Source organism: Galleria mellonella, unplaced genomic scaffold (genome assembly GCF_026898425.1).
Source record: "Galleria mellonella isolate WM207_F2 unplaced genomic scaffold, CSIRO_AGI_GalMel_v1 utg99, whole genome shotgun sequence".
NCBI classification, from domain to species: Eukaryota; Metazoa; Arthropoda; class Insecta; order Lepidoptera; family Pyralidae; genus Galleria; species Galleria mellonella.
Window position 1 is genome coordinate 1,681,818 of NW_026442184.1, and position 18,869 is coordinate 1,700,686.

Consider the following 18,869-nt stretch of genomic DNA (forward strand, 5'->3'; position numbering starts at 1 on the left):
AACAGACTAACCATCAATAAATGAAAATGGAATAAAATGGGGGAGGCCCTTACCCAACATTGAGGATTCTTTATGGTACAAACCTATTAAAGGCAAATGTTTTTGTTTATCTATATATAAAATTTATGTATCATTAAGTTATATATAAATAAATAAATAAAATATATGGTTATAGGTCCAGATTCATGCACATGGCTGCTGTCCTCTGGTCGGTACAAGGGTGACCATGAGTGGCAGCCCTATGGCTGTATGCTGCACAAATATTCTAAAACGTAAGTTACTATAAAAACACAGTAATAAATCATCATCATTTCAGCCATTAACTGTTCACTGCTGAACATAGGTTTACCCCTATTGGGGATTTTGCCAGTAGTTGCCACACTTGTCAGGCGGGTTGGCAACTGCAGTTAGTCTTTGGCGATGTTTTAAGATGGATGGTTCTGTCCATCGCTCTGTTATGTTATATGACCTGTTTGTGTTGTTATTTTAAGGTACTAAGAAGTAAACAAATGAATAAACTCACTTTACATTCATAATATTAGTATAATATTCCTTATGAGGGTGGCATAGTCACCCAAGTGTATTTTTTTTTGATGGGTGAAAATGGTATTGTAACCCCGCCTGCACAATGGGATACGCTGGCGGTGTGAAGAGTGATAGATGAGAATGAAAACAGGCCAGTTAGCCATCATGATGAATTCATCAGGAATTAACCATGATAGTTTCCAGGGAGAATCACGAGGAGGTCGACCTGATTGGGTATATTGCTAGCAATGGGATTCTCAGTCTCCATAACTAACAATCCCTTTCCCCTCACTCAAGTGTATTGAAGCCTCAACAAAAATTTGAATAAAAAAATAGTACAATTTTGTGACTGTTCTCACAAGATGATAAAATTGAAAGGTAGGACATTGACAGAATGTAGCTTGAATGCTAAATCCTAAATAAAAATTCAAAAGATACCATGTTGAAACTAGGATGAAATAGTTGTTAGGGTACAATAAAATGCCATATTTTGTTTAATTCAGCAGTATGACATTTACCATAGAATATGTATTGTTACAGTGACGCGCGCCGGTGCTTGCGTTACCTTGCGTTTTGGGGCAAGTACAACAGTTTCGCGTTCATAGGAGACTCCAGACTCGAGCAGCTGTATGAATACTTTATAGGTGAGTATATGTTTGTCTATTCCATATTACACATTTTAAGCGGGCTGTCTATTAGCCCTGACGATACTGCGTAGCGTGTGAAATTTACGGAGTAAGCGAAAAATTTGCGTTTGAAAATTAGCATAATCTTTAAAAGTAATGATAGGATTTCAATAAAATTTTGTAACATGACCTACTATAATCTGTTGTTTTTATTATTCAAACTAAAAAATATATTTACACTGTAGACTAAGGGAAACAATGTAACAAATGTTTTATCGTTTTTTTAAACGTATTCACTAAAACTAAGCACTAATATTTTAATGAATTATAGCATTTAAAAAACATCTACTTATAATTCATAAATCAACCAACGAGTACTAGTACTGTGCCTTGCTTAAAAGCATTAAAATGTATTTTTCAAAAGGGTACAAATACCCGACCCGTTGATAGACGGCTGTCTACAAAACGGGTACTAATACCCGTCTCGCTTGTAGATGGCAGTCCACAAAACGGGTACAAATACCCGACCCGTTGATAGACGGCTGTCTACAAAACGGGTACTAATACCCGTCTCGCTTGTAGACGGCAGTCCACAAAACGGGTACAAATACCCGCTTTGCTGATAGACGACAGTCCACAAAACGGGTACTAATACCCGCCCCGCTTATATAGTGTTAAATTTAAATTACAACATGACATTTACATTCGTTGAAAATAATTGTATGTATGAATGTAAAAATATCACTGTTTACTGTAGTTATGTATAATTTATAATCTCAGTGAAACCTGATTGTCATTGTCACATAGACATCTAAATCAAGGTGTTGAAGTTCAGTTTTAAATGTAATTACTTATTATAAATTGACTGACTAGATTATTCACTATACTTGTGACCCTTGTGATATGAGAAGTAAATAATATAAAGCTTGGTGTATACAGTTCTTACCAATATGTATATATAATTATTGTCGTTTAAATCGAGTTTTGAATATTAATGTATATGCAGTAGGTATATATCTATTGTATGGGTATTTCTCTGTAAGCTCGTACAGGTCCTATACAAATGCTGTCCTGACAATTATTTTTGCCATTTGCCAAAAAACCGTGTCGTATTTGGAAGAAAATTAACTATTATTTTAGTTAGATAAGGCGGCCCACTGAATTTATACGTATTTTCCGAGTTATTAACGATTTTTCAAAAATTCATGACAGGGGACTGTATGAGGTATCAGGGGACTGTTACAGAGCCATCGCTCAAGAAATACCCTCGTTCGATGCCACATGGAAGAATATTGAAAATTGGTCGTAGATGTGTCCAAAGAGCAGCAGATGAATGGGCTATGTTCTCGGAGACTGTGCAAAAAGAATGAATGGAATTTCATAGGTAAACTACTAAGGTATGCAGGCTCAATAATGCTCGAGATCTATCGAAATGAAAGTTCTGTATTTTTTACGTATTTAGTGCTATAATTCTCGCTAAAATCTACGTGGATCAGAACTTCATCATCTTGTAGATTTGACTTTAAATTATTCATTGTTTTATATTGGTGAACAATATTTCTCTGGTGATCAAAAATTTGTGTAAATCTGTCTGTAAATGTGTTATGAGCTGTCTTGAACATCCAAATGTTTTTTTTTTCAAATATTTAGTCACCAGTCGGTTCCATTTAGTCTTAAAATCTTGAATTTCAGAAATCCACATTTTATATCCTTTCTGTCATCAATTTGTTTATATTTCGGGTTTTTATCAATGCGAGTATGACATGATCTCGCCAAACAATTAACATTATATCGGTCGCAACATAGATCTTTCACCAACTTTTGGTGATTGTTGTAAGTCAATATGTTATTAGTATGAAGTGCGCTGAGCTTCATGTCTATGTTACTATGAACAATGCAAAGACATGTATCGTGGTTTTAAGCGTTTGGCTTCACAACCCAAAATGGACGGAGTCGGCAAAATTTTTGGTAGCAAATTTTTATGTGCCCAGTAATAAACTTTTTATAAAGATTAAAAACTGTATCAAGAAGATACCTCTTCTGTTTCTTCATAGTATTTCTAGTTATAAAGTTGTAAGTTGTACTTCACAAGTTTTTTTTTTCTAAACGTGTGATTCATTTATTTATTTCTCTGTTAAACTTCTTTGTTGTATTAAGACTTCTTTTCTTCTTTGACTGGAAACTGCTGGGCTTGGAGCTGGAGATATTTGAACTGGAACTAGAGTGAAGGGTCTTGTAGATAAAGTATCTGCTTCTGGATCTGATAACGGTGTATTTTCTCGTACAAACTTATTAGTGACACTTTTCAGTCTTAGTTTTTTAGCTCGGTATACAATACAATATTCATTCCACTTCTTTAAGGCAGCTCTGTACTCACGAGATAACCATTACTAATTTTCACAAACCTTTTTCTTTCTTCTTTTGGTACTTCAACTTCTCCTTTTCTCTTATTTGTTATCTCTTTTCAAATTATTTTTTCTTCTTTTGTATCGTAGTCGCTCTGCTTCTCTCTTTTTTTTAGTAGTTTCCCCTGGGGAATTTTTTTTCTTTTTAGGAACAATATCATGTATGTTTGATCGACCTGTATAACTTAATATAAGTTTATAAAGAAAAATAATGCAAAGCAATGATACTTAGCGGATAAATTTACACCAATAATATATAAAAACAATAACCAATATGCAAAATACACAGTCCCCTGTTGTTTAAAACAGTCCCCTGCTGCATTTTCAGGCTGAGGACTGTTGCCAGGGGACTGTGTATTTAGGTCAGATTTCACAATATTTACAAAACTGATGTAAAATAGTTTTTTAAGAACCTGCCTATCAATTTAGACATAAATAATAAAACAATAAACTATATAGCGATTATTAAAGTAATTAACATATAAATAATATTACTTACCAGAGGACTGTGTGTGGTAGCGGACCAGACGCGTATTTACCTTACAAATGAAGTTCTGACGCTAAACAAAATGGTGTCTCGTTGCCACTTTCGGCAAGGTTGCCAATTTAACAATAATTGCGTTTCGTTTCTCTCTAAAAAACTTTTGTAAATATTACAGTTTTTTTTAAATATGGATTTAAATTTTTGGCAGGGGACTGTATAGAAATTCTAGGGACAAAGTTTACAAGTGTTTACTAATATAATAGAATTCGTAATGAGACCTTGTTTTACGAAAATAATATTAATTTTATATTTTATCTTATTATATTAACTGCCAAATGTATGTAGTTTCAATAACTTCTTCATAAATCTCGTTTCTAGGCAGGAATATAGTGATGGGGACAGCTAGGGGACTGTATTTTTAGAGCTTCAATCACTTCTAGAAAAAAAATTAAAATAGTTATGGTTCTAAAAACAATGGGCCCGTAAATTTTTGGGGTTAAAGTTTCATTAGAAATGATTTTTATGAAAGTAATTATATTACTTTTTGAAAAAAACAGTCGGGACAGCCGATTACGAGTTTACAGAGAATCACCCGTATATTACATTAATAACAAAAAGAGAGAGAAACTGAGAGCGATCTTTTCCAGTCTACCTTTTATATTATATTATTACACGATTAAAGTTTTGGTTTTAGTTAGCACAAAAACAATCGGTCAAAAATATTCAAAATTCAATTGTTTGTCTTCGTCTAGCTAAAGTTATGACTTCTGTTAATCACGTGATAGGTTAGGTTTAATTATTTTTACGTATAATGTTTAGGTATATGCAAATCACGTTATATTTTACATATTATTATATTATTTGATCGTTTATAATTATTATTGTTATTTACAACATTGATTTGGCTTTTGCTGTTATAATGTTATAATTATTTTTAAAATAAATAAATAAATAAATAAATAATTTTCTCGTCACAAGGATAACATGTACATTCAGCCTAATACGTCACCACTGCTTACAAAATACGACCTCATTACTGACCCACTCGCATTTTGTCCCTCGTTAGTTCAGTTTATAATTAACATTGACACAAACACGTCGAGATGTTTCTTAAAATTTTGTACGTATTTACCGTCTTTTTGTGTGTCGCACACGCGAAGAGTGTTATAGTCGGCCATGTTTATAAGCAAGGAAGTATACATAAGGTTTACGAGAAAACAGTGGAGACAAGTGGCATACCGTTGATTAAGAAGACCGAAGAAGTGTACTTTGAGTATCCGCTGGATGATCAAATGATTAAAGGTGTCGCTGTAATGGACCTGGACAACGGTCTGGCAGAGTCGTCTATAAACTCTGGCGGCCTTGGGTTTAACTTCGTCAACATCACATTGAAGAGTGAGAGGGGCTTAGGGCTCAGGTTCCGCATAGAGGTATACGCGTGATCCTAGCGGACGCGATGAATTGTTGTGGATGTTTGTATTTTTAAATTAAAGTATCACAAGTAATTAATCTTTTAATAATTCTAAATTCCACCAAGTGTAAACAATGAGCTCCATTCTGAAGTAATACTTCTCTAAACTTACTTCTAAAATTAAAATTTCAATTTATTACAACGAAATCTTGATTGTAAGGACCAATATGAACTAATTTACTAATATATTTTAAGTCAAAATTGTTATAATATCAATACAAATACCAGCTCCGTTGATAGATGGCAGTGTACAAAACGGGTACAAATACCCGCCCCGTTGATAGACGGCAATCCACAAAACGGGTACAAATACCCGCTCCGCTGATAGACGGCAGTCTACAAAACGGGTACAAATATCCGCCCCGCTGATAGACGGCAATCCACAAAACAAGTACAAATACCCGCTCCGCTGATAAACGGCAGTCTACAAAACGGGTAAAAATACCCGCCCCGCTGAGGGACGGCAATCCACAAAACGGGTACTAGTGGTCGCCCTGCTTATAATGTGTTAAATTACAACATGACGTTTACTTTTCATTGATAATAAATGACAGATTAAAAAAAAAAACTTTTTATATAAAAGATTTTACCTTGAACGAAATAATTTCAGTTTTATCAGGAATACTAAAAAAATGCTTAATTTCATAGAAAGTGGAAGGCAATAAAATGTTGTCTCTGATTGTATAAAAGATAATATAAAATTTATAATTTTTTATAAATTCAAAGTTTAAAAATTTCTAAAGTTATATTATTTTTCACAAATTGCTGCTATATTTATTTCGTAGTCTTGCATTCATACGATTAATATAGGGATCGGTAATATAGGCTGCAGTAACTTATCATCAGGTGGGTCGTATGCTTGATTGCCACCTCAGTGGTATATAAAAAAAATTAAGACTATTTAAATTCGTCTATAATTTCCATTCTGAAAGATGAACTAAATTGACATGAGATCGATTGTACAATAAAATTACTATTAAAAAAATCCTATAAAAAAAAAAGTAAAAATAATACAGTTTACTGTAGTTATGTATAATTTATAATCTCAGTGAAACTTGACTCTAAATCAAGGTGTTAAAGTTCATTTTTAAATGTAATTACTTATTATAAATTGGTTGACTAGATTATTCGCTATAAATTGTGACCCTTGTGATATGAGAAGTAAATAATATAAAGCTTGGTGTATACAGTTCTTACCTTATAATGCTAAGAACTTGTCAATAAAAATGTATAAAAAAACTGAAAAACATTTGTTTGCATTTTGCTAAAGATTATGATCATTTAAAGTCAAAATCATGATCCTTTAACTTTTTTAAAAATTCGATCGAATTAAACAATAAAACGGCTCGATGGATTGAATCGAAACTTTGTGGGGTTTTTGTGGGTTTATTGAACTGTAAAAGGCACACTCAACTACTGGTTTTCTCGATATTTCCATCTTAGCGCCTGATTATCCCAAAAGTCACTAAAAGCCCTTTTTTTCTTGATTTTTCAAATTAATGTAAAGAATAAAAAAATGTTTTTCTTCGAAAAACCATCGCTGATTTTTGTCGAAAATTTATTCAAGATTTCAGAACCCTCTTTAATTTCCTTATGTGATGAGCGGCGGTTGCTGATATATTGATGGTTAAAGACAAAAAGATCCTTTTTCATTTAAAATTCAATATCTCAGCGAGAAGTAGTCGTAACGAAATTTGCAAAAAATTTAAGTTGAATGAACATACTATCCGATCTATATAGTGGTTAAGTTAGAAAAATTTTTTTCAAGTTCGTAGACCGAAAAAAGAACCAAAAAAATTTTGAATAATTTGTCGTTTCAGTATTCATTACGATTGAGCAGAACACGTTGCTTAAAAAATGTTTTCATCATAAGATCTCAAAACTAGAAACTTTGAGCTTTAAAATCCTTTTTTTAAAATTCCAATACGACCATTTTTAAAGGAAATACAGCTACTTGAAAAAACCTCAAAAAATTTGGCATTTTTTTCTGATCCCTTAATTTTTTCCACTAGTGTATTATATTATTGCATGATTAAGACTGGACGAATAATGGCTGAAATGAAGATGATGATGATTGAGGATTAAGTTAGGAAGAGCACAAAAATAACCGGTCAAAAATATTGAAAATTGTTTGTCTTTGTCTAGTAAAATTTAATGCTTCTCTTAATCACGTGATAGATTAAGTTTAATAATTTTTACGTACAATGTTTGGGTATATGCAAATCACGTTATATTTTACATATTGACCGTCATATTATTTAAACGTTTGTGATAATTTTGTCGTCACAAGGATAACGTGTACATTCAGCCTAATACGTCACAAACTGCTTACCAAATATGACCTCATTACTGACCCACTCGCATCTTGTCCCTCGTTAGTTCAGTTTATAATTAACATCGAAATAAACAAGTCGTGATGTTTCTTAAAATTTTATACGTATTTACCGCCTTTTTGTGTGTCGCACACGCGAAGAGTGTTATGGTCGGCCATGTTTATAGCCAGGGAGGTATAAATAAAGTTTACGAGAAAACAGTGGAGACGACTGGCATACCGTTGATTAAGAGGGTCGAAGAAGTGTACTTCGAGTATCCCCTGGGAGATCAGAGGATTAAAGGTATCGCTATAAAGGATCTAGACAACGGTCTGGCAGAGCCGTCTATAAACCGTGGCGGGCTTGGCTTCAATTTCGTCAACATCAAACTGAAGAGTGAGAGGGGCTCAGGGTTCAGGTTCCTCATAGAGATATACGCGTGATCCTAGTGGACATGAGTGAATTGTTGTGGCTGTTAGTATTTTTAAATTAAAGTATCACAAGTAATTATGAATCTTTTAATAATAATTCCAAATTCCACCAAGTGTAAACAATGGGGGTTCCATTCTGAGACGACACTTCCCTAAAGTAACTTCTGAAATTTAAACTTCACTTTATCACAACGAAATCTTAATTATAAGAACTAATATTAACTAATTTATTAATAGGTTTTAAGTCAAAATTGTTATAATATCAATTTGTGATGGCCTATAAGATAGTAATTTAGCGAAATTATCGAATAAAAATATTAGGTGAGGTAAATTTGTTTCAGAATCGGTCCCAATGTATCAGTTTTTTTATACAACTTAGAATGGCAAACAAGCTGACGGCCCACCTGATGGAAAGTGATAACTGACGTCTATAGACATGAGCAATATCATGGATGTAACAAAGTATACTGTCTCAGTTATGATGCCCATGCGTTACTATTACTGAAGACTCAGATATTATTCCTCTGTATCCTGTAAATTCACTGCAATATCCCACCCTTCGAAGCGAAACACTGCCATGCAAACACAACTGCTTCACGGTTAAAACACGAATGAGACAGAGGTACCCAAGCAATCGACTTTTGTGCAAAGTGTTCCTCTGGTAAATGAATGCAGAAATGTAATAAATTGAAACATCTGATCTAAATCGCTTGACAAACAATTCCAATTAATTTTAAATAGTACAGTTTTAAACATTACATCTTGGGATTCCTCGTACTGTTATCTCTGACCCGTGTCAACTTAATTGATAGCCCCCTATCTTTGTGTTTCGCATTTCTCAGTTAAAAGGAATATAATAGGTACTTAAGTACTTACTCATATTGTACTCATCTCTTTAAACTAATATATCGTCATAGTCGTAGAATACTGACGGATCTTTATATGTAATCTTTGTCAGATCCGTCAGTATTCTACGACTATGACGAGATATGAGTGTATTGGGGTCGATTCTGAGATGGCACTTTTTAATTTTAATCAACCATTAATCGTTTACTGCTGAAAATAAATCAAAATGCATTCAGAATTGGAGAAGATTTCGTAGATATCATAAAAAAAATACATAAAACAAGCGAACTGAAGTTAATTGAGAAATAAATAGAATGAAGAACTAAACAATAGATAGAATATTATGAGTCATGTATAAAAATGTTGCACATCAAACTGGCTGAATGTGCAAGCTACTTATTGTCATTAATCCCATCCCATTATGTACATTATAAATATAGTTTTATTTTATTTCATTTATCAATAAAAACCACGCCTAAACCAAAATTTTTACTGTGCAAGCTGCTAGACTTTGGAATTTCCTCCCGAATGATACCCAGAATGGCGCAGACCAAGACCATGCCTTCAAAGCTCAAACAAAAAGATTTTACAATACATTTGACAGCTAAGTTATATATATATATATATATATATATATATATATATATATATATATATATATATATATATTGGTATAACCTAATATCTATATTATAGGTGAACATATAATCAGACAGAAGTACGTTGTATTATTACATTTATTATGTATCAGTACTATATTTATGTATTAGTACAATTTTCTAAGAACGGCCTCTCAATACAAACACTACAAAATAAGCGGTAAATAATATTGTCCGCGCCCGTGTTTACCTGATCTTTGACCTCTCTCTCTGACATAACCTCGTCTTTGTCCTACACGATTACTCACACCTAGTACTGAATACATACCTATAGCACATACCGGTCTACACTCAGTCACTTGGCATCTATAACTGGTTACAACTATACATCGCAAAATGTATCTAAAAACAGTAATATTATTATGTGCTTTCTTGACCGTGGCGCACGCAAAGAGTGTGTTCGTAGGTCAAGTGTACCAACAAGGGGTTATAAATAAAGTGTATGAGAAGACAGTAGAAGCCACCGGGATACCATTACTCAAAAGAGAGGAAGAGGTGTACTTCGAGTATCCACTAGGAGATCAGAGGATCAAAGGGATCGCGATCAAGGATCTAGAGAACGGTTTAGCGGAGCCGTCCATCAATCGTGGTGGTCTAGGCTCTAATTTCGTCAATATAAAGCTGAAGAGTCAGAGGGGATCTGGATTCAAGTTCCTCATAGAAATATATGCGTGAATTACTGTTTTATCGAAGGATATTGTGTATTCGAAATGTTATGTTGGTGATTAAATTAATTCAATGTTTTTTTTTTTGTTTTTTTTTTATGTGTTTATATTTAGAAGTTTTAATATTCTCAGATATTGGACGTTTTGCTTTCGTAGCTTGTGTGTTCTAAGATTAAATTATTAATAATTTAAAATATTGCCCTATTTAAAATTGTGTTTCACAACAAAAAAAAAAGAACCCGACCTCAATGGTGGCATGATTAAAAACTAAATTATTTTGTAATTTCTATGTGACTAATCTGTAAGTATGTCCTTTCTAGATAAAAAAAATAAAATAAAAAGGGTCATTGTTTCCCAACCTTTTTTGTGCCATGTCCCACTCGAACATTTTATGCGCCCACACATAATTTTTCCCGACAAAGTTTACTTGACGACTCTAATCGCCCAGTTAATATTTTGGTAACGACAAACGAAATGATGCCTAATAAATATTTAGAGTACTTTTTTTTTTATTAAATTTGGCACCGACGCAGGCGGGGTTGCCATAACATTGTCACCCATTAAAAAAAATAATATGTAAGTACCTACTATGAAACTGAATGCAATTACTTCTAACAGTATATAACATAGAATATAACGAACAAACATATTAACGGACCACAATATAGACAAAGTGAAGTGTATTAATTAGTTTTATATAACTATTGTCATTAACTACATATAGGTTTGACTAGTATTCGTTAATAAGAATTTAATGACGCTGATATCTGGGAGTCGATTAATTGAGAAGTTATGCAGATACGTTATTATTTCTAGATTGTATCTAAGTGCACAGCATTTATAATTCACTTACCATCAGGTGAGCCGCATGCTCGTTTGCCCCCTGTGTTGTAAAAAAAAAATCCTAGATTATTTATTTATTCACACTTTATTGCTCCATTTAAAAACAATGAATACAATTGTAAAAATTTTACTTTTTTTTATACTACTTAGAATGGCAAACAAGCTGACGGCCCACCTGATGGAAAGTGGTAACAGTCGTCTATAGACATGAGCAGTACCATGGACATAACAGAGTATACTGTTTCGCCTATGATACTCCCCATGCGTTGCCATTCCTGAGGACTCAGGTATGGCAACTCTGTACCCAGTAAATTCACGCCATATCCCACCTTTTAAACCGAAACACAGCCATGCAAACACAACTGCTTCACGGTTGAAACACGAATGGGACAGATTTACCCAAGCAATCGACTTTTGTACAAATTTTCTTGAATAAAAATATTATTAGTGAATTTTTATGATAAACGATACAAAAGACGACCTTATCGCTAAGCAATCTCTTCGAGATAACCATTGGATAGAGGACATTGAAACAAAAAAAGACAAAGGGTAGGTGGGATGCACTATTATATAGATACTAATATATACAAACACTGGGGGGGGGGGACAAGGGTTTGTTAGTAATGGGGATTAGTAACTCCACTGTCAGATCGATCTCCTCGTGGTTCCCCCTGGAAACTGTCGTGATTGATTTATTGTTAGATTCGTCACGATGGACTAACTGACCTGCTTCATCCTCACCTATCACCCCTCACTGGTGCCCCGCTAGTGTATACCGTTAGCGCAGGCAGGGTAACCATTCTGTTATCATCCATTATATATATACGAGGTTTGTCCGGAAAGTACGTATAAAAGTTTTTTAAAAATTTTATTTTACAATTATTCAGGTAAATCAATTTTATCCCCTTCAAAGTACTCCCCCTGTGACATAATGCACTTGTGCCAACGCCGTTTCCACTGTGAGAAGGCTCCTTGAAAGTCCTCTGGTTGTAGGTTTCTCAGCTGCCCCGTCGTAGCTTTTTTTATCTCATTTATGTCCCCCAAATGCCGCCCCCGAAGTACCAATTTGGTTTTTGGGAACAAGAAGAAGTCACACGGGGCCAAATCCGGCGAATAGGGGGGGTGTTCGGTCACCGTAATGGAATTTTTACTCAAAAACTCACGGACAACAAGAGAGGTGTGGGCAGGGGCATTTTCGTGGTGAAGAATCCAACGCCCCTCTCGCGCCAATTCTGGACGAACTCGTGCCACACGAGCTTTGAGGCGTCTGAGCACATCGACGTAGAATTTTCCATCAACTGTCTGGCCTGGAGGGACGAATTCTTGATGGACAATCCCCCGAACATCGAAAAAAACAATCAACATTGTCTTGACATTTGAGCGGGATTTTCTTGATTTTTTTGTTCGTGGTTCCCCGGATGTCTTCCACTCTTTGCTTTTCACGGCCATTCTTGCCGAGTTTCGAGAGAAACTTGATTACGACGCGCTGCTCTTCAACGGAAGCGGGCTCCATGCCGACGGGGTTTCGTTAAGAGGTAACTTCACAGATGGCGTGACAAGCCAGTTCGCACCGCACGGCGGTCAGACCAGAACTGAAGCATTGTTAGGGACATAAGGAAGGGGTCCTGCGCTTACCTGGCCTCCCCACTCCTCTTTCTCGCATTCCAGAACACTTTTATACGAACTTTCCGGACAGACCTCGTATATACGGTTGCCAACTCCGCTTGCCAAACGTGGCAACTACTGTTAAAACATCCCAATAGGGGGAGGCCTATGTTCAACAGTGGACGGTTAGTGGTTGATGAGATGATATTTTCAAATCAAATCATTTATTTTCATTTAATTTCCTAATATTATTTTAGGTGTTACAGTATGTATGTAAGCGAATGAAGTCATCGTGTTTGCCACCTTGTGATTTCCTTATATGTTTGTTTCACTTCACACGATCGAGGGACAGCGTTGCCTTACAAAATATCTTTTGTTATTGCACACATAATTGTTTTTCCTTAAGAGACAATTCTTTTGATTTCATTACGAATTTTTGCTAAGGATTTTATTTATTACTTAAAGATCAAACTGATGACGAAAGGGAGCGTAGGACATTGACTGTTGGATGTAACATGTTGGCTCGCAGGTTTGCCCGTTGTAGTGAAGAAGTAAAAATCACACTCTTCAAAACATATCGCCAAACATCCTACACGAGCAGCCTTTTTTTTTATACAACTTAGAATGGCAAACAAGCTGACGGCCCACCTGATGGAAAGTGGTAACCGCCGCCCATTGACTTGAGCAGTACCATGGACACAACAGAGTATACCGTTTCGCCCATGATACCCTCCATACGTTTCCATTCCTGAGGACCCAGACGTTATTCCTCTGTACCCAGTAAATTCACACCATATCCCCTTCAAACCAAAACAGCCGTGCAAACACAACCGCTTCACGGTAGAAACACGAATGGGACAGAGGTACCCAAGCAATCGACTCACTCAGTACCCTACGAATCCAGTATAATAACAGTTTTAGAGCGCTGTTGGGGTTAGCTCGCTTTTGTAGCGCCTCCAGCATGTTTGCTCAATCTCGCGTAGATGATTACTACGCTATAAGGAGAAAGAGAATTGCATCATTGCTACACAGGGTTAGGACAAGCACCAACAGCATTCTAAAAGTAATAGGCGAGAAATATAACTTGCCTATAATTGGGCATTTCATTCAGATGCTGATCTAGTCGGCTGGGTCGCATCTGATATTACTACTCTAAATCTTCACTAAATCAATAATAATAATAATAAAGAACTGGAACAACACCTCAGACAGTTGGGATTCTGAGGCAGGTCATTCCCGGGAAAGGTACAGTGAGCGGTGCTCTTGACCGTGTACTATTGCGTGTACGTAGCTGTTGCCCGTGTACTACGCCGGTCTCTCTTCCTGGGGCTCTAAATTTCGCCCGACTATGCTTTTGCGGATGGTTAGTTTGCCATCTTCTCTCCATAAGAGGGGAGATTTATTTATTTTATTTATTTGTTTATTTTATCTATTTATTATATTTAATTTTATTTATAAGAAAACCAGAGCTACTCTAGGGCGCAGATAATACTATTATACTAGGGTAAATAGAAAGTCTAAAATTACAAACTAAGCCCCTAATAGGTTTTTACAAATAGTAGCAAAATATATTAGAGACATTTTATATGGAGCAACGAAAAAAATACAGGAATGAATAAAAAATAAATAAAGATAACAAAAAAAAAAAAGAAAAATGAATGAAAAACAAATTTCAAAATAAATGTAAATACTTGACTAATATGTGTTCTTTTTATTAATATAATACATACACAAAGTCTATGAACATTACATTTTACGAAAATAAAAAATAGAATTTTGTTTAAACAAAATAATAATTTAAATAAACTTCTTCTTATAATAAGTTTACTATTGTAATCTTTTGAGTAATAAAGAGTATGAATCTATCACCTTGTCCAAATTATCTCTTTATCTCATTCACTCGATGTCCTAATTTTAGACAGATTTAATAAGGAAGAAGCCGCTATTGTTGTTGTACTATATGTTACGCGATATCTACGCCAATTCTGAACTGATTTTCAACCGTCTCCAAAAAAATATATTTATCATTTATACTTATAATAAATCTGCAGAGAGGTCAATTCTGTACATGAAATATATATCCAAAATAACTATCAGGCAGTGATTAGTGATCGATACTGATGCCAAAAATGTAATCAGTAAAATTTTTGTCTGTCTGTATGTTCGTTATAGAAACAAAAACTACTCGACGGATTTTAATGAAACTTGGTATAATTATTCTTCATACTCCTGGGCAGGTTATAGTATACTTTCATCACGCTACGATCAATAGGAGCAGAGCAGTGAAGGGAAATGTTGGGAAAACGGCAGAAGTTACTCCATTTTTGAGCTTCCGTCGCGTGTGCAGCCTTAATGGCCACTTTTTAAAATGTAAAAATGTCCACCCGTGCGAAGCCGGGACGGGCCGCTAGTATCACATATTTTTTTAAAGTTCTAATGTTTTTTTACGTGGTAGATCGTGCCCCTTGTACCGTACGACACAAAATTAACAAGCGCACAATGACGGTAAAGTACCACGATGCACTACTCAATATAAAACACAATTGACCTCCATACGTCAACAATAGGTCCGTTCTCAGTCACCTGCCGCGATCTCTCCCTCCGTGTCGATTGTTATCAAATGTCGATCGGGATGGATCTCAAGATTTTCATATTATGTACTCTCACTCAACTAGTGCACACTAAGAGTGTCAATCTTGGTGTAGTGAATGACCACGAAGGCGTCAGGAAGGTATACGAAGGAGTCATTAAAGCGAGCGGCACACTGCTCTTAAAGACGGTGAAAACGATGGCTTTCGAGTATCCAGGAGATGAGAAGATAAGAGGGATCGCAGTGAAGGATTTGGACAACGGTGCTGCCCAGCCGGCTATCAACCGTGGCGGTCTGGGATACAATTTCGTGAATCTCAAATTTAAGAGTGAGAGAGGTTCAGGGTTCAGGTTTCTAGTTGAAATATACATGTGATATTTGGATGTGGTATTGTGTGATTATATAATTTTGAAGTAATTGAATGCTTATAGTAGATTTTATAATTTATAATAATAATAATAATATATAACCTTCAAGAAAAGAGCATATTCCTTTTTAAAAGGCCTGCCTTTTAGCTAAGCATACCTGCAATGGCTTTGGTGTTGTGGGTGATCATGGGCGGCGGTAGTCACTTACCGTCAAGTGAGCCGCAAGCTCGTTTGCCCACTTTGTAGTAAAAAAAAATAATTAAAAAGTATTCTGTCTTTTTTTTATTTCTCTGTTCTTGTAACTTAGTATTAATGTAGTTTTGTGTACTTGTAATGCAAGAAGATTGACCAATTATTATTTGATGTGTATTTTATAGAAGTAAAATAGATTGGAATATATTTTCGTTTTATTATACCTTTGTCTGTTTAATTGACTTCAAAGGTGGTTCTCACATCGGTTGTATTTTCTTTTATATTTGTTACTTCATATCTTCCCAAAGATACTTTCCAAAGAGGGTTGACGTCAGACAGGCGGCCGGTCGTAAAACTAAAAGCCAAATCTTTTTGTAATATGGATAAAAACATTACGCCGACCCCGTACAATAATTGGGATAAGGGTAGGAAGATGATGATTTGTTACTTCTTAATTCTGTCATTTATAAACCGATTTGGAAAAATCTTTTTTTTTTTTTTTTTTTATCTGAAAGGATATATTTATAGATTAGTGCCATAGAGATTTTAACGGAAATGGGTCAGTAGTTTAGTTTTTAAATTCAATATCCAAAGGCTATATACAATAAAAAAATAAGACAATAAAAAATATGGCATAAATTGTGGAAAATTGGTTAAAATAATTTGACTATGAGAGAATCGATTCTTTTTAAGATTCGCTTATTTAGAATTTTTACTTATAGAAATTTTAATTGTAGAAAAATATAAAAAACAGACGACAGACTCTTCCAGTCTAAAAATTGCAACATTTCTTACTAATTTAATATTAGTAAGAATAGTTGCGATTTTTAAGCGACGGTTACCACTTTCCATCAGGTGGGCCGTCAGCTTATTTGTCATTCTAAGTTGTATAAAAAAAACGAACATGAGAGATGTTTAAGAAAAAGTAATATTAGGTGTTTTATTAAGGGTAATAGATGTCAAAACTATAATTTTTAGGAATTTTGTCTGTTTGTTCGGGCATCACGCAAAAACGACCGCACCTAATTGGATGTGATTTTTACAGTTGTGTTCGTGAAGGTCTAATTTAAAAATTGGAGGGGTGAAAGTATTGTTAGTAGTGCGGTTTACTAGGTCCATTGCTAACAATATACCCTAACAGATCGACCTCCACGTGGTCTGCCATTGAAACCATCGTGCTAAATTCCAGGTGTACTCATAACAATGGGCTAATTGACCTACCTTTTCATTTTTACATATCTCTCACAGGTGCCCCGCCAGCGTATACATTAAAAAAAAAACTTATAAACTGGTGTATGTTTTTTTTATACAATTTAGAATGGCAAACAATCTGACGGTTTACCTGATGGAAAAAGATAACCGTCGCCTATAGACATGAGTAGTACCATGGACATAACAGAGTATACTGTTTCGTCCATGATACCCCCCATGCGTTGCCATTCCTGAGGACTCGGGTGTTATTCCGCCGTACCCAGTAAATTTACGCCATATCCCACCCTTCAAATCGAAACACAGCCATGCAAACACAACTGCTTTATGGTTGAAACACGAATGGGACAGAGGTACCCAAGCAATTTACTTTTGTACAAAGTCTCCCTATTTTGATACATCATATAAAAGTGGGCTATTTTATTAGATTAGAGAGTAGGAGATCTCTTTTCCTCCTTTCCCTTTTGAAGTCTACGCATATACAATAGTGGGCAAAAAGTTACTTTTAAATAAACATATGTCGCTTCAGGCGTACTCAAGACTCGATTAGACCTGGAGACATCGTACTCCACCGTGGAGCACCGAACGAACAACACGTACGTGGACAGAAAGCTGCGGTTGTCTGTCACCTTTATAAAGAGTAACGACGTGTCCAGGACTATGGTAGAGCAGTTCAGAAACTGGTATGTATTCCGGGATATATTCCTGAGGACTCAGGTGTTATTCCTCTGTACCCTGTAAATTCACGCCATATCCCACCCTTCGAACAGAAACACAGCCATGCAAACACAACTGCTTCACGGTTGAAACATGAATGGGACAGAGGTACCCAAGCAATCGACTTTTGTACAAAGTCTCCCTCTGGTTTACTCCTGTATTGGTCTCATGATGCTAATTTCGTCATAAAATACTACGTCGTCAGCAAAATATTTGTGTATATGTTATGCCATATCTTCGCGAATTCTGAAGCGATATTTATTTCTTATATCTAATAAATTAAAAATAAATTCCTGTGTTGGTCCCATATCAAGTTGGCTAGGTTTAACTAACTATTAACAATAGGTTTTTTTATGTAATAAGTTGGACTCATATTTGGCCAATTTCGATTAATAGATGGCGTTATTATCACGCCATTGTTTACAGGCAACACACCGACAAACCTCCATCCGTCATAGTAGCGACAACGGGGTTGGAACTACTTAAAAACCGTAACACCACCGACCTAGTACTGGAGGAGTACAAAAGGAACCTTACGCACTTGGTGCAAGCTATAGATTCGCTTGCCGAGCGCAACACGCAGGTGCTGTGGAAGTTGATGGAATCGGTGGACACGTCCAAACTCAAGAATGAGTTTAAAAAGATCAGCAATGTCGATATTGAGGCATACAACCGAGCAGCTATAGAGGTATGTTTTAATTTTTTTTTTATACTGCCGATATAGCAGAGGAAAGTGTACAGTCATCTTCTTTAATGCGACATGGAATGACAAAACAATGATTTCACTGATTTTTTTTTATACAACCTAGAATGGCAAACAAGCTGACGGCCCACCTGATGGAAAGTGGTAACCGTCGCCTATAGACACGAGCAGTACCATGGACATAACAGAGTATACTGTTTCGCCCATGATACCCCCCA

General features: G+C 35.3%; 5 protein-coding genes across 5 annotated transcripts in view; all 5 read left to right on the forward strand.

Moving 5' to 3' along the window:
• LOC113521480 (N-acetylneuraminate 9-O-acetyltransferase) overlaps positions 1-18,869 on the forward strand; it is a 33,277-nt gene that overhangs the window by 1,090 nt on the left and 13,318 nt on the right. The window contains exons 2-5 of the mRNA XM_052902969.1: positions 176-272; positions 1,066-1,169; positions 17,761-17,914; positions 18,375-18,636. Coding sequence (XP_052758929.1) covers positions 176-272; positions 1,066-1,169; positions 17,761-17,914; positions 18,375-18,636 — 617 coding nt within the window. The remainder of the gene's footprint in view (positions 1-175; positions 273-1,065; positions 1,170-17,760; positions 17,915-18,374; positions 18,637-18,869) is intronic.
• Positions 5,075-5,545, forward strand: LOC113521529 (uncharacterized). The gene has a single exon (XM_052902972.1). It carries the CDS (start codon positions 5,144-5,146, stop codon positions 5,480-5,482), a length of 339 nt encoding a protein of 112 aa, XP_052758932.1. The 5' UTR covers positions 5,075-5,143; the 3' UTR covers positions 5,483-5,545.
• Positions 7,846-8,330, forward strand: LOC113521528 (uncharacterized). The gene has a single exon (XM_026907074.3). The coding sequence runs from the start codon at positions 7,928-7,930 to the stop codon at positions 8,264-8,266; it is 339 nt and encodes a 112-aa protein (XP_026762875.2). The 5' UTR covers positions 7,846-7,927; the 3' UTR covers positions 8,267-8,330.
• Positions 9,990-10,504, forward strand: LOC113521527 (uncharacterized). Its single transcript, XM_026907073.3, has one exon. It carries the CDS (start codon positions 10,096-10,098, stop codon positions 10,432-10,434), a length of 339 nt encoding a protein of 112 aa, XP_026762874.2. The 5' UTR covers positions 9,990-10,095; the 3' UTR covers positions 10,435-10,504.
• On the forward strand, positions 15,248-16,228 carry LOC113521526 (uncharacterized). Its single transcript, XM_026907072.3, has one exon. It carries the CDS (start codon positions 15,493-15,495, stop codon positions 15,835-15,837), a length of 345 nt encoding a protein of 114 aa, XP_026762873.2. The 5' UTR covers positions 15,248-15,492; the 3' UTR covers positions 15,838-16,228.